We start from the raw sequence: 25242 nt of genomic DNA on the forward strand, positions 1-25242 counted from the left end.
CTTGACCCTGGGCTGTAAGATTGAGTATTGTGCATTTCAGCAAAATATTTGTATTTCTGTAGCGCTAATAATGTCTGTATGGTTTATATAGAACTATAATTTATGTTTTAGCCTTTTCTTCAGGCCCTTAAAGCATAGGCTTGCATCTTGTTACGCACTTCATTTCACAATGCCATTTTCCTGTTCTTATTTGATTTTAATAACTCTGATCAACAAAAATATATATTAGAAATTAAGATAAAAATTATACAAAACGAAATTCGTTTAAAGAGGGATTTTCCACAAATAAAAACGTACGAAGTGGTCAAAAACTCCAATTCTCCCGGCGTATTTTCGTCCTATTCATACCACGTCCAACATTTACAAATAACACAAACTTCTTTCGTAATTAATATATTAAACTGAAACAAAACACAAACAAATAATATTTAAACATAAATGTAAAACAGAAAAGACATTGTTTCTGAAATGGCTGCAATTAACGATATAGATCTCACTTTCTCTTTCCGTTTAATCTGTCTAGACTAACCTTTGCTGGTTTTTTGATCTTTCTGGAGGTAAACATTTGCCCGTTTGGTGATTAAATAAACTGTTTTAGATTTCTGCTTGAACTACACGCGACGCGTCTTGTGTGTCTGTGAGAGAGATACCTGCGAGTTGTCCGCGCAACGCAGCGCTGCACTTTTGTCCGGTTGAGCTTGTGTTTTTCCCGCACATGGCACGTGTGCGCGCCAGAAACGCGGCAGGCTTCGTTGCACAGAATTTGCACTGTGAGCTACGTGTGCATTGTTTGTTAGTGTGAGCTTTCAATCGCAGTGTTTTACTTTAGATATGCATTCATTTCTGCTGTTTGTAATGCAGTACTATTAGATGCACTAAACTCGCGCACTGACGGACTTTCACTTTCTCTTTGTGTTTGTTCGTCTTAAAAAGCTTGTTTGCAGATGAGGTTAAATGCACATGGATTTCCGAATACTTTCGATGTACACACAGTCAGTTATGCTTTCAGAGCAGGACAAAACATCTGATACATCGAAATAAATCTGTGCATTCGTTTGAATGCAGCCTGTTAAAGCAGCGACTGTCTGTGATCTCATCAGTAATAATCAAACGAAAAAGAAAAAACAATAACTATTTTCTGTAAACTTGCCGACACTTAAAGAACGCTTATTTTAAATAAGTAAATGTTAAAAAAAAGTAGCCTGCTTATATAATAAAAAAAAATAAAGTAATTTTTGCACAATATAAAATTTATATGAAAATGGTGCCATGTGCATTGAAAACTGAGAATGAGACGCATGGTTATATTTAGGTGATATTGAAAATCGTAATTAAATTGAATCTTAATTTTAAGATGGCAAATATAAACAAAAAGCATAGAACCTGCAATTTTACATATTGTAAAAATGTAAAGATGACAATGAGTCCATTTGTAACATCAAGTAAGATTAATGAAAGCTGTAGAATAGAAGTGTTGTTCCTTGTTAGAGGGTGTTAATTTCAACATTTACTTATATTTTGTTAACATTAATTAACTATGAAATAACTTTAATGATCAATATATAATAAATAATATTTTTACTCATTTACATGGTTTAGTATTTTAAAAAAAATAGTAAATCGCTATTTTAAATGCTGTTCAGTATCCATTTTCAAAAACTATCGGTTAATTAATCGGTATCGGCCAGTGTGGTCCAACCTAGCTATCGGTATCGGTAAAAACCAATATCGGTCGACCTCTACTTATGACTGCTTTTGCGGTCCAGTGTCACAGTGCTGCGTAGATTACTTTTATAGTCTGTTATAGTACTGAATTACATGACAAAAATTGTACTTCGTAACGTTTAATTTAATACAAGATAATATAGACTACTTTATGTCTTTTGAGCTACTGTGTTAATCACACATGTAAATATGATCATCTTTTACCATATTGATATAAAACTACAAAGAGACATTCTTTGCATTAAACATTACATTACATCAAGATTTCCCAAACTGGGTTTCGTGAAGGAAACAGAGGGAGTTTGTGAGTTTAATGAAAAGCTAATAAATGATTAAATCATAAATATGTAAAACTAAAAATAATCATTTTAAAATAACTACAACCAAAATAAAACACTTCCTAAAAAAAAAATAATATTTAATATTTGGGCAGGTCATGTGGCCATTAAATGTAAACATGCAAATGTGTTACTTAATTATTAATGTATTACCTTAAAAGTAAATATGTGACCCTGGACCACAAAACCAGTCATAAGATTTATACATTATCCAAAATAGATGAGCTTTCCATTGATGTATGATGTTAGGATAGCACAATATTTGGTCTTTTTTGCAAAAAAATCGAAATATTGAGGAAATCGCCTTTATAATTGTCAAAATTAAGTTCTAAGCAATGCATGTTACTAATCAAAAGTTAAGTTTTGATATATTTATGGTAGAAAATTTACAAAATATCTTCATGGGATGTGATCTTGACTTAATATCCTAATGATTTTTTGCAAGAAAAGTCGATCATTTTGAGCCACACATTATAAACTATAAACATACAAATTATAAACACTTTATTGCTATTGTGTGAATAATATGCAATCATGTAATCCATAAAAAAAGTAACTGTAGTCTGATTCAGAGTATTTTTTTCAATTACAAGTACTTGATTTTTGTAATCTGATTATGTAATCCAGATTACTTTTTAATCGGTTATTACCCAGATCTGTATATTCACATAGAAAACGGTTCTTTTAAATTGTAATAATAATACACAGTACATTTGTGGCTTACAGCACATATTGTCATCGTTCTAAAGTAATTTTCTTAGTGAAATCGCATCTCTCACAAAATATTTGTGACCCTGGACCACAAAACCAGTCTTAAATTGCTGGGGTATATTTGTAGCAATAGCCAAAAATACATTTTATGGGTCAAAATTTTTGATTTTTCTTTTATGCCAAAAATCATTAAGAAATTAAGTAAAGTTCATGTTCCATGACGATTTTTTGTAAAATTCCTACTGTAAATATATCAAAATGTAATTTTTGGTTTTGTAATATGCATTGTTAAGAACCTAATTTGGACAACTTTAAAGGTGATTTTCTCAGTCTTTTTGATTTTTTTTTTGCATCCTCAGATTTCTGATTTCAAATAGATGTATCTCAGCCAAATATTGTCCTATTTAGTCCTTATTTATTGAGCTTTCATATGATGTATACATCTCAGTTTTGTAAAATTTAACCTTATGACTGGTTTTGTGGTCCAGGGTCACATTTAGACCTTGTTGTTTTTCCCTTAAAATGCATGTCTTTTAACTCTAGGAAAGTGTCGCCAGTTTTATAAAGCAGTCACTGAACTTTTGATTAGTGGTTGGTATCTTTTGATTTGAATCAAGTAATGTTTAGATGACCGTTCCTGTGTTGCAGACGTTGTTGTCATTGTTTTATTGTAGCATTTGCTTACATTTAGAGCTTGCAGAGTGTTAATTTTAGACATTGTTTATCTTTATGCACGTTAATCTGTAAAACTACTGAACTACTGAAATATTGTACAGTACACACCTTTATTTTGTAAGAATGTGGTTTTCATTTTTTTGATTGACACCGATATCACTATTGTCAAATTTTGCAGTGCATAAAATAATTTAGTTTATTTCTTATAAAAACCCCTATAAAGATCCATCCATCATATGTAAAGACCTTCAAGAAAAACGAACCTTGCCGTTATATTTTTGGAGTGGAGAATCAAAATCCTCATCCTAAGAAATAAAGGTGCAATGTCCAGTTTCCAAAATTTGAGCATGTTTTTGAGCTTTTGAGAAAGGAAATCAAAATTTACATTTTCTTTAAATTCCTACAGGGGACATTTGTCCCGTTTCTAATCATAATAGTCCTGTTGAGAACTACTGTATCTAGCTCTTTAGTTTTATGTGGAATTTGTTTTGGATTTGGATAATAAGGTTGCTATTTACCTGTTTCAAAGTTATGTTATTTGCTTATTTTAAGTTGATGCCATATGCTTAGAGATAAGGATGCTTGCAATTGCAAAATTTGTTGTGTTAAGGATGAGTAAGAAACAATTGTGTAAGACATGCTATTGAGTTATTACTGTGTAATCAACCACAAAGGTTAACGAGAGGGTACACAGGGGTGAAGAGATTATGTTGCAACCCCAAGCAGAGCTGAAGCTGATGAAGACCTTGAAGAGGAAACGGATGAGTGCTAGACGCAGACAACAACGTAAGAGACAAAGGAAGGACCACCGTCTCATTAAGAATGACTTGCAGAGACTGGTACGCCTACAGCAGGAAGATTGGAACATACAGGACATTGAGGAATTGATGACTAATATGATGATTAATTGATGTGTAATGGTAATTACCCAAAAAGTTGTATAAAAGGTCTGAGGAGTAAACCACTCTTCAGATGCTGACTGCATTAAGCGTAAAGGACACCTGATTCCCTAACGAGGGACGCTTAACAGCATCTCCAATATTGCTGTTGAAAAGTTTGATTATATAACAAATAGCTTAGCTGATTTTTTATTTTATTTTTGCATTTAACTGCTTTGTATTGTAACTAATAAATAATAATTTTATTGTTACAAGTGCCTCTCGTGAGATTTTACTTATAACTATTAAATAAACCTTAACCACGAACAACCACAAGGGGAGTCTTCTACGTCATTCCTGAAGGACTGCAACCTGCGGGCGGGTGAGTAACTTTTGGTTTTGGCTAGATTTGACTGTCCTTACCCTACCTGAATAATCATAGGGTTAAAGGTGATAAACGCACCATTATTGAACATGGCGCCCAACGCTATTTGAGGTTTGAGTTATAAGTTGAAAATCTAGATACCACATTGAAGAGCTGCCAGTAAGACCCAAAAGTAACCAATCCAGTGAGGGTTTGGTAATACTAATCCAGAGGGATTAGTGTATTCCAGTCTAGAGAAAGGACTGAAGGGCCAAGAAACGGGATCGCTACCCGTGAGACCTAGAGGGGTCTAGAAGGGCTATAGTGTTGATAAACCTGCAGTAGAAGGAAATTTTACTATGACAGGGAAGAAAGCCCAGAAAAAATCCAGCAGTACCTTAATACAGGCATATACCTGGGGAGACCACAGGGTAAAAGCCTGGGAGAAAAAAGCCTTAAGGGCAGAAACCTCAGTCCAGGAAACAGAGCCAGGTCAGATACTTTTATGGTTACCAAGTAGGGATGGACTGCAGAGAGGTGACTTTCAAGAGTCAGAAGTCGGCCTAGCAGTTATACAATGGGCCCTAGAAATAGCAAGCCACTATGAGCAGGAAGTGGTTATACAGTGTAAAACCTCAGAGGCAGAGGGGATTATGAGCACTGTGCGTAAGAAACATATGGGCAAAATTAAACTGTATACTATGAATGGCAAAAGCCTGAAAAAGTCTCAGGGTGAGACTCCGAATATTGAAAAGGTTAAAATATACAAAGAGGCAATGACAGACTTTCACAATGCACATGAGTTCCTGCTTACTTTACCACCAGTAGATGATGACAGAGATAGTGTTGTCACAATAGCTGACCCACACCCACCTCGGTCAGCTATTACAGAAATACAGATACAACGGATAATGATCCGGATGTATGAAGGATGGATAGAAAATTCCTCAGGAGGTATGGTGGTTATACAAGGGAATGCACAAATGGTAAAGGGATCAGGAGCAGCAGGTGCAGTTTTTGGATGTTTAGGGGAAGAGGCCCTTAAAGAAATAGAGAATATGAGGTTTAGATTAGGTCCTCAACAAGCTGGAACATTAAGAGTTACTAGAGGTTCTCCAAAATGGGAGAGTATAGCACATATTGTAATGACTGATTGTAATACACAGACATGCAATAAAGAACAAACTGTAGAAGAGAGCAGATTGTTAATAAGAAACATAATTAGAGAAGCTGTGAGCAGAGGTAACAAAGAAATACATATGACCCAAATGAGTCTAGTGATAGAGGGTCTTATAGCTGGAATAATAGAACTCTCTCAAGAAAACTATTTAACTATAAATCTCATTGTTACAGAAAGAGATCAAGAGGAAATAATACATATTATTAAAGCACAAAAAGAGAGGTACGAGGAAAGGTTAAGAATATTAGAACATATGAGTACCTCACAACCTACTGCACCATGGAGTGAGGAAGTTAGGCCTAAAATAACAGGGTACCACTCCCAGGGGTCAGAGGACTGGCTATCAGATTCAGATGAACAAGAAAATAAGGAAGAAACAGACAGTGAGAGTAGTGACTCATCAGAAGATGATCTTAGAGAAGTGAGATTGCGAAACAAGAGAGCAGGCACGTTAGAGCTGAAAAAAGTCTTGCACCAAGTAAAAAATGATTGGCCTGAAGTTAACATTAACGGTATAAAATATAGAAATCCTAGCAGCAGAGAAAGAGGCAGACACTTAAAAAAAAAGTGGGATCAAAAGGTAATTAGAGGACGCAGTCTAACGTATGGTCAAATGAGATCAGCAAGTAGATCCCCATCAGCCAGAAATATAGCAGGAGCAGAAGGCTGGTCAAAGTCTGGTAAGCAAGCTATATTTCAGGAAGGATATTCTTATATGAGAAAAACAATTAGAGAAATGGAAAAAATAATAAAGGCACTTAAAATAGAAAACAAAGAGCTGCAAATGGCATTAGAAGGGTCTGAAAATGAATTTGAACAAGAAAAAGACTCAGGTTCAGATGAATTTGAGGAATGGGTGGAAGAACCCAGAGAGCAGACCAGGAGAGTTAGGATTAGATCATCCACACCAGTTGCAGTGCACAGGACATCTCCTAGACATCACACGTTTGATAACTTACGAGAATCCAGAGATGAACAGGTTGATTTACAGTCTAAATTATTACAGTTAAATTTAACAGAAGCAGTGCGCCAGCAAGTGGGCAGCAGAAAACAGGGTGAGGACATTAGTCTTTACGCAACCCGAATTATGAAGGCAGCTGAGGCAGCAAACCTTAACAAAGAGTCAGTTACACGTTTAGTACACACTTGTACGGGCCATGCTGTCTCTGCAGAAGCATTAGACAGGGCACGAAAATTGACCGGAACAGAAGATAAGTTTAATCAATGGAAAAAAGATTTGGTTGAAGCCCAAAGAGGTGGTGTGCCAATATTAAGTATGTGGCTGTCAATAGAAGATGACATTCCTCACGAAGATAAAATTAGGCTACTTCGTGAAGTAGGAAAAAATATACCTGGAGGGCATAAGTTAGCAACAATATTAAACAATGCCAGCAAAACTGAAATTGAAAACAGATTAGCAGAGTATGATCTTACTACACTGCATGTAAAAAAGAAAAAAGAAACACCTCAGAATAGGAACCGGTCAGAACAGGTTTATAAAAAAGCAGGACACATTAAACCATTTAAACCTAAAACAGAGGAACAGAAAAGATATAATACTAGATTTCAGAGTAGGCAAAATAACCAAAGTAGCCCTAGTAATGGGAAATGGACTAATCAGAACTCAAAAAATTGGGGTAAAATAAAGCCCAGAGTACTAAATAAGACAGTGACACCTGCTAGAAATAGTTACATTCCAGATGAAAAATGGGGACAAATGACTATAGAAGAAAAGAAAAAAATCATGGATAGAAGAAAGAATAACACAGGTAGCACAAAGAAAGTGAGAAGAATAAAGTGAAAGATAGTAAAGCCCAAAACACAAGATGGGAAAGATGGGCAGATATGCTTTTAGACCCAGATCTAAAACTTAGACACAAGGAACAGAAAAAGTGTCAAAGAAAAAAAGTAAACTTGCATAAAAGTACAGTAGTATATACAGATGGCTCTAAAACAGTGAAGGATAAACAAGCACACTGGGGATACATAATAAAACAGAAAGGACAAGACAAGGACAGAAATAAAGGAGTAATAGAAGGAACAGCACAAACAGCTGAAATAAAAGCTGTGGCAGAAGCAATAAAGAGATTAAAAGAATTAGAAATAAAACAGGCTATAATAATAACTGACAGTAAATATGTTGAAACAGGTATGAATGAGTATTTAGACATCTGGAAAGAAAACGGTTATACAAAAAGTAAGGGTAAGCCTATAGAACACGCAGATATTTGGCAGGAAATACAGCAAAGCATAACAGGAATGGACCTTACAGTTATACATCAACCAGGACACAGTAAAGATGGAAGTGAAATGGCAGCTGGTAATAATGAAGTTGATAAATTAGTGAGAATGAGGAGAATAGTGGTCATAAGAGAGGTAGATGATGACATTATAGAAAAAATACATGATCAAACAAGGCACCCAAGTGTAAATTTAATGGGAAAAATTTTGAGTGATAATAAAATACATATTCCAAATTGGAGAAAAAAATATCAGGATATAAGAAAAAAATGTGAAAACTGTATGAGAAAAGGATACAGGAAGACAATAAGAAATGATTATGGCTGTATAACACCACAAAGACTTAATGAAGAATGGTCAATGGACATAGCAGGCCCACTAAATCCTAAAACCAAATTAGGCAATAAATATTTGCTAGTGATAGTGGATGGATACACTGGAAAAATTTGGGCCAAAGCTTTAAAAGTGACCAATAGTAAAACAATAATTCAAGCTGTTGAAGAATTATTAAAGGCATGGGGGAGACCAGAAAGGATACGAATTGACAATGCAACATATTTTGTTGGAGATGAGTTAGGAAATTGGTTAACTGAGAAACACATTGGATTACAGAAAGCATTACGTTATTCATCACAAAGTAATGGAATCGTGGAACGGAATGTTGGGAAAATCAAAGAATGGTTTAGGGCGAATTCCAACGACAGAGAATGGGATACAAAAATTGAAGAACTAACTTTCTATCTTAATCTCACAGACGTAGAACGCAGAAAGAAGGACAAACTAATAGAAACTGAAGATCTGTGCAAGGTAGGAGACACAGTTTGGATAAAATTAGAGAATAAGCACAAAAATAAACCTTTTAAAGATTTGATAACAAAGAAAGATATAATAACAAGAATAATAGACCAGCATACGGTAGAATTAAAAGAAAATGGCATCTGGTCTAAAAGATCTTTGGTCAAAGGTCACTAGAACTGTAAGTGATAAACAGGATGTGGTGCAACAAGATGAAGTAAGACTAAAAAAAATGATAGATATACAGAGCCAGAGGGGTGTTATTAGAATAGAAACAAGAATGGTGACATATAGTACAAACATTATAGTAACGAATATACAGCATGAAAGAGACAGGCAAAATGGGAAAATGGGAAATCCTGTTAGCCTGAAATGTAACAGACTTTTTATTGGAGGAAACTGTGTAATTTGTGGATGTTTTGGAGAGTATATATGGTGGGATGGTCCTGCTAAGGATAAACCAAAGTGCAAGAAAGATCTGAAAGTAAAGCCTCTAGAATCACCAAAGATTATGAGTAATCAGTACAGTGAACATCCAGGAGCCATAAAAGGAGCTCTGTGTGTTGTCTGCGAAGACTGCAGAATAAAGTATCCCAAAGTGGAGATACTAATGACTCAGCGAACAGGTGATCAGAAGGATACCTGTGAGTGTACATGGACAGGTTGGAGATGGATAAAATGCGAAGAATGCATTAGTGATATAAGACAAGGTGAACTGCTGGTACAAGGGAGGCATAGAATTTGGGCATGGCATAAAGCTCGTGGTTTGTTGAGCAGTAGAGGAAATGCAACAAGGGTGTGCCTAGATAATGATAATTATCTAAGACAGCTAAGCAACAGCAGTATTGATTATTCCTGGACGTCGAGATGTCGACCAGGAATGGAAGATGTGCAAAGCAAATGGTTGCTAGTTGATCCCAAAAGTTTGGGACGTGAACTAGAGAGCCTAAAGACTTGCTTTGATAAAAATGGTTGTACAATTAAACCAGAAAAAGGAAAAGGGATTATCTGGTCAATTGTCACCATTGCTAAAGTGTTAATGGAAAATGGTGATGGAGAACAAATCATGTCACCAAAAGTAGATTTTCCAAGGCGAGGCGAATGTGATGATGAAAATGGTTTTATGAGATGCCAATTTGGACAAATTGATGAAGAACGTTGGCCAAACAGAATAATTGCAAAAGTTGGCAAGGTGTCATGTGTGCCAATAGACTTCTGGAAGGGGGAAAACCCTCAGAGGAAAAAGAGAGGTGAAAAACCTACACACCAAAAGTCTATTATGGAAGGTGAAACAGAAGATCTACCGACACACAGACTAACTCTGATGATTAAGGTAATCATAAATTTGACCACAACATCAGAACCCGAGATACTCGCCTGTGCGGTCGAAATGGAACTGGCTCGGGAATAACGTTGCAGTGTTATTCTTGAGTCAGACATGACCGTTGTAAAAGGGGATGGAGGGGGCCCCCGGAAAACTCCCATTAATTGTTTTCTTTTATTTTTCAGGAACTATGAAATTGGATGATGGAGATAAGCGAGAAAACTGGGCAAGAACAATGAAGAAATGGAAAGAACCATGTCTTCCAAAACCAGTATTACTGGTAACTTTAGTAATAGGGACCATAACCTTGGTAGGGATTTGGCCTTTAGTTGACTTTGCAACACAATTAATAGTAGTAGACCAAATTTATGTACAAGAAGTTGCAAATTGTACTATAATAGAGATAAAAGTATTAAACTGCAAAAAGTCTACTTTAGAAGAATGTAGCCAATGCATAGAAATACTTGAAAAATACAAAAAAGGACCTAATACAATGGTAAAATGCAGAGTAAGAAGGGAAATATTTAACATTACACAGATAAGGAAAACATGGATTTGGCATAAGAGAAGTGGAATAGAATATATAGGTCCAGGAGAAAAACATGGGTGCTATCAAACGCATCAAGAACATGTGAAAATAGATAATAGCGAAAACAGAATTGACCCAACAAAAGTTAGCGTAACTGCTAGAAAGACTGAAGATAAAAGTAAACCCAAAACGTCACTTCAAAATCCTATGTTAGTATTTGAAGGAGAATGCCACAAATATTTTACAAAAAATAAATATACAATGTATGAAACCCCCATAGAATTAAAAGATCCTTTTCCATGGATAAAATGGCATAGTAAAACAAATAGGACAGCAAAAGTGATATTGAAACCTAGTACCTATTCTGGTCAAAAGAAGACCTTGTACCAAATAAGTGTGAGCACAAGAAAATACTGGGAGGAATGCCCAGGAAAAAATATTGATAACTGTAATGGAGAGCAATATAATTGGCAGTTGCATACCCTGTGGCGCAGAAAGGCCTTAGATGGCTATTTTGAAATTATAAAAGATCAAGACTGTAAAACTGTAACAAGATATGAAGGAAAATTTGTCAAAGGTAGAGGAGAATATTTAACAACCCCTTGTCCATGTAATGAAACTAGTCGAAAATGGAATTGTGGAGAAAATTATAGAGCTAGAGCAGGTTTAACCTGGGAAAAGGAGAAAGAGAGTAAACACTGGTTATCATTTTGGAGAAATGCTGGAGGATTTACATGGCAAGGACTAAGATCGCAAATAATGGAGAAAAATCAGGAATTATGGAAAGAAATAATAACTGAGAATGGCACTGAAACAGACCAAATGGTATTACAATTTAGACTTTGGGATATTATAGGAAATATAGGAGACAATATTAATGAAGGAATTACTGAAAAACAGTTACACGGACCTATGTTTAAGTTAAGCGGAAAAAAGCAGAGTCATTATGGAATGAGAATACAATATGAAAATAGGTGGTTGTATGAATATTACCCAATGCCTATAGTAAGAGCAAGACATCCAAATATAACTGGAAGAGTGTTTTGGATAATACCTGGAGCAATACCAGAATATCATAACAGCAGAAATATAAGGAAACCTGAATACAGGCTATCATATAATCTTAGTGGAGATTTAAATGATAAAACAGTTATGTATGCACCAAAAAGCTTATGGAGAGTATTCCATTTTGAAGAAGACAAAGATCCACGAGTTAGATTAGTGACGAATGTTGGATGGTCAAATATTGATACTAAAATAGACTATAATATGAGAAGAAATGATCTTAATCAGGGAATCAATAGGTTGTTAGCAAAAAGAATTACAACAAATTTACCCATATTCATGGGAAATGGGTGGAATTTCAATAATCAGGAACAAGGAAGGTGTATGCCACCCTATCCTTGGTATTGGATGGTAGCAAGATTACAATATGCGGAAACGAATGCAGGATATAGGCAGTGGACTACGGAAGATTGGAAAGATTTAGGTGAAAGAATCACACAAGGATGGATATTAGTGGGAAAAGGATTAGAAAAAACAGTGACTACAATGATAGATGTAGGACAAGAGTTATTGAATACATTGATGAAAGTGGTTAATTGGATAACTGATAATTGGTATGTGTTACTAATAGTAGGAGCAATAATAGGATTATTAATAATGGGAGAATTAACAGGTTTTAATGGTATAATGAAGCACATGATGAGATTAATATGTTCTTGTGCCTGCAACATCCTGAATGATGATGAACAAGAAGCTAAAGAGGCGTTACTTCAAGAAGACAGGAAAAGATGTCAATATAAAAACAACAGCAAGAGTAAGAAATTTCAGACCAAGTGTTTACTAACCTATTAAAAAAGAACTATAGCAACGAGTAAGACTAAAGAACGAATAATGGCAAGCAACAGTACGAACGATACCACGAGCAAGATCACCGGCTCTGACCTTAATAACCTGATGGACATACTGGTAATTGAGATTAGTTTATTTATTTGGATGTTTATTATGATTTGGGATAACATGAAGATAAAAGGTACAATAGGACTAGTGTCGCTACACATGATAAAAATTGTTTATAGCAACAGAGTTATGGGTGATGTTATGATAATTTTGATGTACCGCAGCAAAAAGCTTTTGACAATGTTTAGTCATTTAGAAAAATTTGTATGGTTTGGAGAAATAGTTAGTCTTGCATCATGTCTAGTTATGTATTATTTGCCTGAAATGTGGTTATATGCAATTATTACAGAGGAAGTTGTTTTGGCTGGAGTAGTGATTTACATAATAATAGAAGTAATTGTGATAACTAGAAAATGTAACAGTAGTAAATGGAAACAATGGAAAGTTGGAACTTTAACTAAATGGATAGCTGGAGCAATTATATTAGGTGTAAATGCAATAATGGGTACAAAAGGGATGACACCTTTGGTTGTAACTTATATGATGTTTTTAGAACCCCCAAAATCACCTGGAAAGAAAGGGTCTGGGGTTTGGTACCAGAAAAATACTGAAGGATAAAAAGTGAACAGGAAGTGTTCTTAAGAAATGTAAATATAGAGTTAAAAGGAAGAAGTGTGATTTTAATAATAGGAAATAAATAAAATGATTCTATTAAGCAATAATAATACAATTATAATGAAGCAATAAAATATTAAAAGGAAAGGAGAAGTAGAAGTAGAAAATATTAAATGATTAAAAGTGTTTGATGTAATACTGGAATGCAATATGATGATGTGAAAGATGAACACTGAAAGAAAGAAGAAAAAGAATACATATATGTGTAATAGACCATATTTTTGTACATGCTTTACAATGATGGTACAATGATAAAATTCTTAAATTTAAAAGAAAGTGGGATGTTTTATCTCATAGACAGAGGCATTGCTGGAAATGGTGGAAGAAAAGCCCCGGGAGCCTAGAAGAAAGGTGGCGGCCAAGGTCTTGATCGAGACCCAAATCCCAGCCATGGGACACTGTAAAAGGTGTGAGAGGGACGGGAGAGGCCGTACCTTTATCTGTGAGGATCCAAAAGGGGAGTACATTGGAGCATGCCAACATGAAATTACTGATGTACCGCTATTGCGGCAGAGATTTGGCCAGTACCTTACCATTGTGAAGCAGAGTATAAAAATTTGGCCTAAACCTGATGTTGTGAGAGATATGATTCTCAGAGAAGATATGTTGAAACCAAAAAAGGGTAAATTTTGGATTAAGGAGTACATGAATGTGATTGCAAAAATTAAAATAACTATTAGAGGTCAAATATATGTTGAATTAATGAAGTTCAACAAAAGAACCAAGACTTTTGAAGGATATATGCACATGAAAATGAGAGAGTAATGTGTTGATTGAATCAGGAAATAGCAAGAAGGGGGTGTTTTGGATTTGGATAATAAGGTTGCTATTTACCTGTTTCAAAGTTATGTTATTTGCTTATTTTAAGTTGATGCCATATGCTTAGAGATAAGGATGCTTGCAATTGCAAAATTTGTTGTGTTAAGGATGAGTAAGAAACAATTGTGTAAGACATGCTATTGAGTTATTACTGTGTAATCAACCACAAAGGTTAACGAGAGGGTACACAGGGGTGAAGAGATTATGTTGCAACCCCAAGCAGAGCTGAAGCTGATGAAGACCTTGAAGAGGAAACGGATGAGTGCTAGACGCAGACAACAACGTAAGAGACAAAGGAAGGACCACCGTCTCATTAAGAATGACTTGCAGAGACTGGTACGCCTACAGCAGGAAGATTGGAACATACAGGACATTGAGGAATTGATGACTAATATGATGATTAATTGATGTGTAATGGTAATTACCCAAAAAGTTGTATAAAAGGTCTGAGGAGTAAACCACTCTTCAGATGCTGACTGCATTAAGCGTAAAGGACACCTGATTCCCTAACGAGGGACGCTTAACAGCATCTCCAATATTGCTGTTGAAAAGTTTGATTATATAACAAATAGCTTAGCTGATTTTTTATTTTATTTTTGCATTTAACTGCTTTGTATTGTAACTAATAAATAATAATTTTATTGTTACAAGTGCCTCTCGTGAGATTTTACTTATAACTATTAAATAAACCTTAACCACGAACAACCACAAGGGGAGTCTTCTACGTCATTCCTGAAGGACTGCAACCTGCGGGCGGGTGAGTAACTTTTGGTTTTGGCTAGATTTGACTGTCCTTACCCTACCTGAATAATCATAGGGTTAAAGGTGATAAACGCACCATTATTGAACAAATTGTATAAAAATGTAAATCTTCAGATGGGTTTAAATGATGATGCTAAAAGTATTTCTTAGAAATTGTGGATTTTATCCCAGGATGGTGAGGTCACAGACCTAGAAAGCTGGAAATGGAAAGCTAGTTAAGCCGATTCCAGACTACTATGCGTTTGACAGATGTTTTCATGGGGAAGGTCGACTGAGCTGATGGAATAAACTGGAGTGCAAGCTGTGCATATTCTCCCTTTGGCAGCCATGTTGGAAATTTCATCATAAAATGAAATATTTCCATTCATTCCTTCTCCGTGATTCAAGTCAAGTATGAGTGAGCCTATTTAGTGGTTAATGCGTATAAACTTTAAAGGAATCTCTTTTCTGGAAACTGTTGTGGTTTCTTTAAGTGAGAGTGGATTTCACTCGGTGCTCTTTTAAATATGATATCAAGGTCTGTAGTTTGCCTAAAAAATAGGAAAATTCTCTCATCTTAGATGGTTTGCACCCTTATGTCCCTTTAAACCCATATCGGTTTTCATTTATGTGGAGCACAAGATGCTTACTAAGTTGTTCAGGCTGCTCTTTCCATTCAGTGAAAATTAATGATAACTAGCAAATATACATTTTAAATCATATTGTGTGCTTTACTCAAAGACTTGTGGAGACATATGGTATCTTTGTGAAAAGACTAGACAGTGATACTTCAGATTAAGAAGCACTATTTACTTTTAACGTCTTTATTAGTACTTATAAAGCACGTTAATGCCTTATTATTCTAGATCCCTTAAAGGAGTAGTTCACTTCCAGAACAAAAATGTACAGATAATGTACTCACCCCCTTGTCATCCAAGATGTTCATGTCTTTCTTTCTTCAGTTGTAAAGAATTTTTTTTTTTTTTTTTTTTTTTTGAGGAAAACGTTTCAGGGTTTTTCTCCAAATAGTGGACTTCCAAAATGTAGTTTAAATTTACTTATTTAGTGAAACGATTGGTTATTTTTTATAATGAATTACACTTTATATACTTTTTAATAGGGCTGCTCGATTACGGCAAAAATCATAATCACATTTATTTTGGTCAATATTGTAATCACGATTATTTAACATGATTATGACTGGGTCCAAAACTTTATATTAGTGATTAATTTAAAGATGGCAATACAACAGAAAAAAAAGTGTTACTGAATACTGAATGGGGCACAATAATCGTTTTATCTCGATTACTGTATTTTCATGAAAGTTTGAAGCTGAAATCGAAATCAAAACTGAATTTCGATTAATTGCACATCCCTACTTTTTAACCTCAAATGCTCATCTTGTCTAACTCCGCGTGATATCTGTATGTTCCGATTCAATATAGTTAGGGTAGGTCAAAAAACTCGTCTCAGTTTCTCCTCCAACTTCAAAATAGTCCTACATCGCTGCAGAAGTGCTGACCCAGTTCTTATAAAGTGAACATGCAAAGAAGATCAAAAGCCCTTTACAAAAAAAGGTAAAACAGTTATGCAGGACCATTTTGAAGTTGGAGAAGAAAACTAGACAGGAGTTTTTTGACTTTCCCTACGCAGAGTTCACGCTGAGTTACACAAGATGTGCGTTTGAGGTTTAATAGTATATAAACTGTACATTTTTTAGAAAATAACCGATCATTTCGCTAGAAATATGGCTTGTAATGCACCTTATATGCATTGCATGATATCAGAGTTATAACATTTTCACCTTTAAAAAGAATAATGCATTAAAATGCATGACAATCTAAGATGCAACAAGGAATCAGCATATATAATGCATTTGAACTTATCAAAATGTACTGTACAATGCATTACATTATGCAAATTAAATACTTTACAAATCTCATTAGATACCAAATATGATATGAATGATATTCCCAACAAATCTGATAACAGCTTCAATTTATGCAACAGAACTTTATGCAACATAACATTAAAAATACTGGTTGCATGATCAATGCAGAAAGAGGTTTGCGTGAATGTGAAGTGAAAACAAAGGCAAAAGTGCAGTTCATAAATTGGGAAATGGACACAAAACATCCAAATGTTTAAAAGTCAAAGTCGTGCACTGCTGTTCCAATTGACAAGAAGCAGATTTAGAAGAAACCATAGGCAATACTTAGAAAAGGTCAAACTTTAACAAAGACACCTTAGAAAAAAGCCACAAAAATGACTCTGAAGTAGCAGATTTGAGAACACAACTGCAACTGGAAGTTCAAACTCTGGGGCACCGTAGAAGTCCACTATATGGAGAGAAATCCTGAAATGTTTTCCTCCAAAAAAACTAATTTCTTTACGACTAAAGAAAGAAAGACATGAACATCTTGGATGACAGGGGGGTGAGTACATTATCTGTAAATTTTTGTTCTGGAAGTGAACTACTCCTTTAACCCGACCCAATACCTAAACTACCACAACTACTTAACTTACTATCAATAAACAGAAAGTTCAAAGTTTACTGAGGGAAAGCTCTTTTAATAGTGAATGTGTTCTCTAATCTAAAGTGTAGATACAGACTGAGCAAAATATTTTCCCAAGTTGCAGTTGTGTTCTCAAATCTGCTACTTCAGAGTCATTTTTGTGGCATTTTTCTAAAGTGTCTTTGTTAAGGTTTGACCTTTTCTAAGTACTGCCTAGAATGGTTTATTCTAAATCTGCTTCTTGTCAATTGGAACAGCAGTGCACGATTTTGACTTTTAAACATTTGGATGTTTTGTGTCCATTTCCTAATTTATGAACTGCACTTTTGTCTCTTTATTTTCACTTGGAGTGACGCAAATCTCTTTATGCATTGATCATGCAACCAGTATTTGTTAGGAATATCATTCATATCATATTTGCATTGTAAGAAACATATTGTACAGTACATTTTGATAAGTTCAAATGCATTATATATGCTGATTCCTTGTTGCATCTTCGATTGTCATGCATTTTAATGCATTATTTTTTTTAAAGGTGCAAATGTTATAACTCAATGCATATAAGGTGCATTACAAGCCATATTTCATGCATTAAAAATACTGCGTTATGGGTTATTTCATATGTAGACTATTTTTAGCTCATCTTATCTACTCTTTCAGTGTATATATACAGTGCCGTACATAGATATGCCATACATGCTGTGACAGTGATATGCATAAAATAACCGTAATATCTTGGTGAACTGGCATGTGTGTCTAAGGACCCCTGTCACATAATCATAATTCATACGCCGGTTCGGCCTCTTTCACCTACCTGATGAATAAACACAATGGCTGTCCTCGTTTTATCATATCGCTCTCTGTCTGTCTCTTCTCAGTATCATCAACAGACCGTATTTGTCATAGTGCCACAGCTCTGTCAGATCTTCCTTTTTTGGAAATGCTTTGCTCATCCTTGCCTCCGAAAGGTCTCGCAGGCAGTGGAAACGCACTTGAAAGCCTGGGGATATTTAATGCTATAGACCTGCAGTGAAAGAGTGTTTACTGTCTCACTGAGCTACATAAGGACCAGGCGTATTGTGTAATCGCTCGCGAAGCGATGGAGGATTGCGTAAACAGAGCAGGCTGCTTTATTTAAGAGACACGTTCCCTCTTTGATTTCGTCAGCACACGCTGCTGACCAAAAGAGGTTTTTATTTTGGGAATTTATTGACGTTTTTATGTCTTTAAACAAACCAGATCTCTTGGAGACTTTTGTACACTAGGACACGTTTTATATACACACGTTAGAAATAGAAACCAAATATGATATGAATGATATTCCCAACAAATCTGATAACAGCTTCAATTTATGCAACACAACATTAAAAATACTGGTTGCATGATCAATGCAGAAAGAGGTTTGCGTGAATGTGAAGTGAAAACGAAGGCAAAAGTGCAGTTCATAAATTGGGAAATGGACACACAACATCCAAATGTTTAAAAGTCAAAATCGTGCACTGCTGTTCCAATTGACAAGAAGCAGATTTAGAAGAAACCATAGGCAATACTTAGAAAAGGTCAAACTTTAACAAAGACACTTTAGAAAAAAGCCACAAAAATGACTGAAGTAGCAGATTTGAGAACACAACTGCAACTTGGGAAAATATTTTTTAAGTTCAAACTCTGGGGCACCGTAGAAGTCCACTATATGGAGAGAAATCCTGAAATGTTTTCCTCAAAACTAATTTCTTTACGACGTTTTTAAAAGAAGCCTCTTTATGTTCACCAAGGCTGCATAAAAACAGTCAAATCTGTAAAACTGTAAAATATTGTTACTGTTTAAAAGAATTGTTTTCTATGTGAATATATTTTAAAATGTAATTTATTCCTGTGATCAAAGATGCATTTCCAGCATTGTTACTCCATTCTTCAGTGTCACATGATTTATCAGAAATCATTCTAATATGCTGATTTATTTATTGTTGCTAGGGCTGTCAATCGATTAAAATATTTAATTATTTAATATTTAATTGATTAATCGCATGATTGTCATGAGTGAACTGTTCTAAATGTACCTTAAATTTATACTTTTTTTAAAGCTTTTAATACTCTAATCAACATGGGCATGGACATGAGAGCCCTCAAAATGTTAAAATAGAGAGTTTTGGACTTATTTTTCCACTGAAATGAATGTTTTCGTTATTACACAAAGTGGGCTAAAGTACCGGGCTAATTTATTTTATGCTGTCTGTTTTAAAGACAATTTTACTACAGTTTTGTTTATTAAACTTAATACTATGTTATTTCATTGTGAAATGTTTTGTTATGCACTTCTTGTGCACTGAATTAATTTAGAATGTATGTATGTAGCTTGTTTGAAAAAGCAAAAAAAAAAAATCGCAAATAAAATCGCAATCGCAATATTCGTTCAAAAAATCGCAATATGATTATTTTGTCCATATTGCACAGCCCTAATATGCGCTAATGCATCTAGCGGCACAGAGGGCGCGGAGCAGTGTTTACACTCGCAGTAATGTGACGATGATAATTTATGATGCCTATGTGGTGCCATTATGGCAGCTTACATAACAGACTAAAGACTCCACTTCACCCTCGTCCCCAACAACTGAAGCTCTATTTAACATCTAAACAGCGCTGTGTAAATATTTCTTAGGGTGGCATGATGTTTTCAAACATACGCTGTCATTAGACATTCTTTAGAAGCTCAGTGTCATCTCAATCTTGTAACTGTCTGAACTGTTCTCATTTGCTGTTTTCATGTGTTTCTCAGAGCTGACGCTTGGTTTAAGAGCGACACCGTTCAAAGTGACCACCTCAGGTCTCTCGTCTGGATCCTCTATCAAGGTATTTAACACAAGCAGACTTCAGTGTTCTGTAGCATAAACAGAAATAATTCAGTTTTTCGTGATAAGTTTCTATCCTCTCTTTGACCCTTAGAACTAAACTGATCCTTTTTTGCTGATGTGCCTTTAAAGAAGTACTTACAGATAATGCACTCACCCTCTTGTCATCCAAGATGTTCATGTCTTTCTTTCTTCAGTCATAAAACATTTCACATTTCAGGATTTTTCTCCATAAAATGGACTTCTATGGTGCCCTCGAGTGTGAACTTCCAAAATGCAGTTTAAATGCAGCTTCAAAGGGCTTTAAGCCGAAGTAGAAGGGTCTTATCTAGTGAAACGATTGGTTATTCTAAAAAAACAATACAATTTCTATATTGTTTAACCGCATATGCTGATCTTGTCCTGCTCTGCCTGAACTTAAGACAGTTAGGGTATGTCGAAAAACTCCCATCTTATTTTCTTCCTCAACTTCAAAAATGATTTCAAAATCATCCCACATCGCTGCAGAAGTACCGACCCAGTGTTTGCAAAGTGAACATGCAAAGATGATCAAACACCCTTAACAAAAAATGTAAAACAGAGATGTAGGATGATTTTGTTGAGGTAGAAAATAAGATGGGAGTTTTTCAACATACCCTAACTGTCTTGCAACCGGAAAAAACTGAATTCAGGCAGAGCAAGATAAGAAGAGCATTTGAGGTTAAAAAGTAAATACATTTTAATTAAAGTATATGTGACCCTGGACCACAAAACCAGTTATAAGGTTAAATTTTACAAAACTGAGATGTATACATCATATGGTAGCTCAATAAATAAGCTTTTCTATTGATATATGGTTTGTTAGGATAGGACAATATTTGGCTGAGATACAACTATTTGAAAATCTGGAATCTGAGGGTGCAAAAAAATTAAAATACTGAGAAAATCACCTTTAAAGTTCTCCAAATTAAGTTCTTAACAATGCATATTACTAATCAAAAATTACATTTTGATATATTTATAGTAGGAAATTTACAAAAAATCTTCATGGAACATGATCTTTACTTAATTTCCTAATGATTTTTGGCATAAAAGGAAAATCAATAATTTTGACCCATACAATGTATTTTTGGCTATTGCTACAAATATACCCCAGCGACTTAAGACTGGTTTTGTGGTCCAGGGTCACACATAGAAGTCCACTATATGGAGAGAAATCATGAAATGTCCTTAAAAAAACATAATTTCTTTGCAACTGAAGAAAGACATGAACATCTTGCATAACAAGGGGTGAGTACGTTATCTGTACATTTTTGTTCCAGATGTGAACTTCTCTTTTAAGGCCTTTGCATAAATAACAAAGTCGCATGTTAAATGAATAGCATAAACTTTGACACTTTAAATGGTCTCGTCACTCACTACTGAAACAGTTGACAAGAGTAAACAATTCACAAAAGCTTCAGAAAGGAAGTGCCTCTAGCACCAAAGATGTCATTTCCTCTGTTTATGGGAAGGAAACCTTACAGTGACCTGTGAATGTCATGCACACTCTCACAGATTAAAGTCGGCATACAATCAAAATAGCATGTTACTGGTCTTGTTGCATGTTTCAGACAACATCAAAACTTCAGAAAGCAGCAGAAAAACGCACTGTGCTCGTGGTTTCGATTAAAAAGCGAACAATATCAAATCATTCATTACTCCAGGACTTAAGGCCATGAACACATTGGGGCTACATATTATTAGTTTGGTTCCCAAACACTATAAATCCATTTTGATTGATGATAAAAATGTGTTTTCTTTACCAAGAAAGTGGCAAGATGAAAACCACTATTTTCTGTTTCAAACTTTCACATAGCATCTTTTTTATAATAACATTAAAAATTCAAATCCAGATTTAAATTTTCAAAGATTTCTTATAAAAACTGATTATTTAAAAAAAAATTAGGAGCACAGTCAAAATTTTAGGAGCACCTTTTAATCGGATAAAAAATTTGCCTTCCCATTACGAGGTGATATTTGACTCCTTAAAGTGAATGAAGTGAGTGAAAAATGCATTGTCCAAACAAATAAAAAAATGCATGTAGTGACAACTATACTATCATTTAAAAGATTCGAATTGAAAAAGTTTTGGAAAAATCCTTTATGCTTACCAAAGCTGTATATTTGATCAAAAATACAGTGAAAAAAAAACTGTAAAATTGCTAAATATTGTTACGATTTAAAATAAAAGTTTTTTATGTGAATATATTGTAACATGCAATTTATTTCTTTGATGCAAACCTGAATTTTCAGCATCATTACTCCAGTCTTTAGTGCCACATGATGCTTCAGAAGTCAATCTAATATGCTGAATATTTTTGTGGAAAATGTGATGCGTTTTATTTTTTAGGATGCTTTGATGAATAGAAAGTTCAAAACAACAGCATTAATTTGAAATAGAAATCTTATATAAATTAACATAATAAATATCTGACACTTATGATCGATTTAATGCACCCTTGCAAAATAAAAGTATCAATTTCTAAAAAAAATAAAATCGTACTGAACCCAAACTGTTGAGCAGTAGTATATGTTTTTTCACTCGTTCACAGGTTTTTCTCTTTATCGTAGTTTCTCCCATCAGCCCTGTGGTCTCTGAGATCTCATACATTAGTGTCTAGAGAGGGCAGTGTTGCCAGATCTCTGTAGAAAAACAAACCCAAAACAATGGACTTGCCTCACCAAAATAAGTCCTAATACGGGACTAAGTTCTCTAAATAAGTGTAAAACAACACGACTGCCCATAAATAAGCGTCTTTAAGAAAAACCAAGCTTATAAAAAGCAGACATGGCAACACTGACAGAAAGCACACTTTTTTAAACACAGAACAAAGCACAGTGAATCTGTCAACAGTGGCTTGCTTAAAATTCTCTGATGTAATGCGTCAAAAATTACAGACACCAATTACTGAACAAGTTAAACTTGCTCAAAACTTGTGATTAATGCCATTGTAGTTTTGGTTGTAACTCTGATACAGTCCCACATTTCACTGCGGTTGGAGTGTGAGAGAGACAGAGCTGAAAGACTAAGTGTGTGTTTCAGTCATCCTGTCTCCAGCATAGCATAATAAACACTTAAAGGACATCTGTGAATCTGTAAAGAATTCAAAATAACAGTCCTTGTGGAAAAAGAAGTACACTTGAGCATTGTAGCAGAAGAGTACTTATGAAAATAAAACAAATTGTATTCAGAAGGTATTTAGACACTGCAGAAAAAGGTTTATCTTACTTAGTATTTTTGACTTGTTTCTAGTCAAAATATCTAAAAATTCTTAAATTAAGATGCATTTACTACATAAGCAAAATGACATAGGAGATTTAGTCTTGTTTTAAGTAAATTATACTTAGTTTAGTTTTTTCCCCCTGGAAATGAGTAAAATCATCTGCCAGTGGGGTAAGAAAAATATTCTTAAAACAAGAGAATTTTACTTAACCCACTACCAGGTAATTTTACTTATTTTAAGCAAATTGCACTTGTTGTAGTTTTCTTTCCCCTGGAAACAAGACTAAATCTCTCATGTCATTTAGCTTATTTAGTAAATGCATCTTAGTTGAAGCACTTTTAGATATTTTGACTAGAAACAAGACAAAAACACTAAGTAAGACGAGCCTTTTTTCAGTGGACCCCTTTTTTTTACGCTGTATGTTGCAGCTTTATCGTAAAATGTTTTGCAATTATTTTTTCTGCATCCCTGTAATGACAAAGCAAAAAACAGATTTGTTATAACTTAAAAATAAAAAACTGAAGTATCACTTTGCATAACTTAGTACTTAGTTGAAGCATCCTTAGTGGCAATTATAGCCTTAAGAGCTTTTGGGTTTGATGCAACAAGCTTTGCACTCTGGATCTGGGGACATTCTGCCTCTTTTCTTTTCTTAAATGTCACACAAATACTTTAATAGAATATAATGTAAACTTAATGCAATGCTTTCAGACACTTTCGGTTGCCGAACATTCGGTGCATCTCTAGTTAGTAGACACGTCTTTTGCTGGTGATTCCCGTTGCGTCTGTAACTCATGTGGGGCAGTGTGGTAATCTGGTTAAAGGATAAGTCTTGACGCTTCCTTAGCAGGTTGACAGGGCTATTTCGCACAAATGAGGGATTAATATCTCTGTGTGAGAGCGACAGGAGAAAGAGAAACCCTCAGGAGAGAACACACACAGCAGGAGTCATGATTTGAAGACAAACTTGTATACAGCGATCTGGGACAGAGGTAAAAATGAGTAGGATTAGATAGTGATTGCTGAGTTGTGTGCTTGCAAAGGTGGAGTGAATGCACATTCTGTGGAGATTTGGGTCACATTTATTACATATACAGTAACTAGTATGACTGGCAAATGTTTAGGAGTGTTAACAGCTGATCAGAACGGATGCGTTTGTTTGGTCGTTAAATGCACATTGTTTGCCCTTTAAGTAATTTCCTGCTGATTCGAGGGACAGATTGTACTAGATGTAGGTCAAACTATTTAGCACCGTTGGGACAGTAATTAGAAGCAGGCTTTGGAGAGATTTGATGAGAAAGCCACAAGGAGCGGTATGTGAAGTAATCTCCAGCCGTCGCAACCACAAACGACTCAAGTTTCCAGCGAGAAAGCAAAAAGTCAAGGTGCTCAAGGTCAATATGTGAACCAGTGACTTTAACGGTACGAGAAATTGACAGAAATAGACGTCAAATGACCAAATTATGTTCAGGACATAATTTTCCTAATGAAATGATTTTAGTAGGCCTTTCAAGATTAATGTAGCTGGAATTGCTGGTTGTTGAGTTGTATTTTATGTGTAATTCTTTCATTTTTATTTTTATTTTTTTTTTAGCCTGGCTTGGTAAATACCTAATTTATGTCAGTATTATTGAAATTGTGTCAATATTATTAAGCTTTTGACCGAAATCGTCTTATTTCTCAACATTTAGGTATAGTATTGTTCTGAATTGGGTTAAAATGGATGTAATGGATGTCT

At 34.9% G+C, this 25242-nt stretch overlaps 1 protein-coding gene across 4 annotated transcripts in view; it reads left to right on the plus strand.

Annotated features, from left to right (window-relative positions):
- smtnb (smoothelin b) overlaps positions 1–25242 on the plus strand; it is a 100194-nt gene that overhangs the window by 43255 nt on the left and 31697 nt on the right. For all 4 annotated transcript variants that reach the window (XM_073839433.1, XM_073839435.1, XM_073839434.1 and 1 more), the window contains exon 10: positions 20187–20260. In XM_073839433.1, the coding sequence (XP_073695534.1) occupies positions 20187–20260 (74 nt within the window). The remainder of the gene's footprint in view (positions 1–20186; positions 20261–25242) is intronic.

This window comes from Garra rufa, chromosome 5 (genome assembly GCF_049309525.1).
Source record: "Garra rufa chromosome 5, GarRuf1.0, whole genome shotgun sequence".
Taxonomy (NCBI): Eukaryota; Metazoa; Chordata; class Actinopteri; order Cypriniformes; family Cyprinidae; genus Garra; species Garra rufa.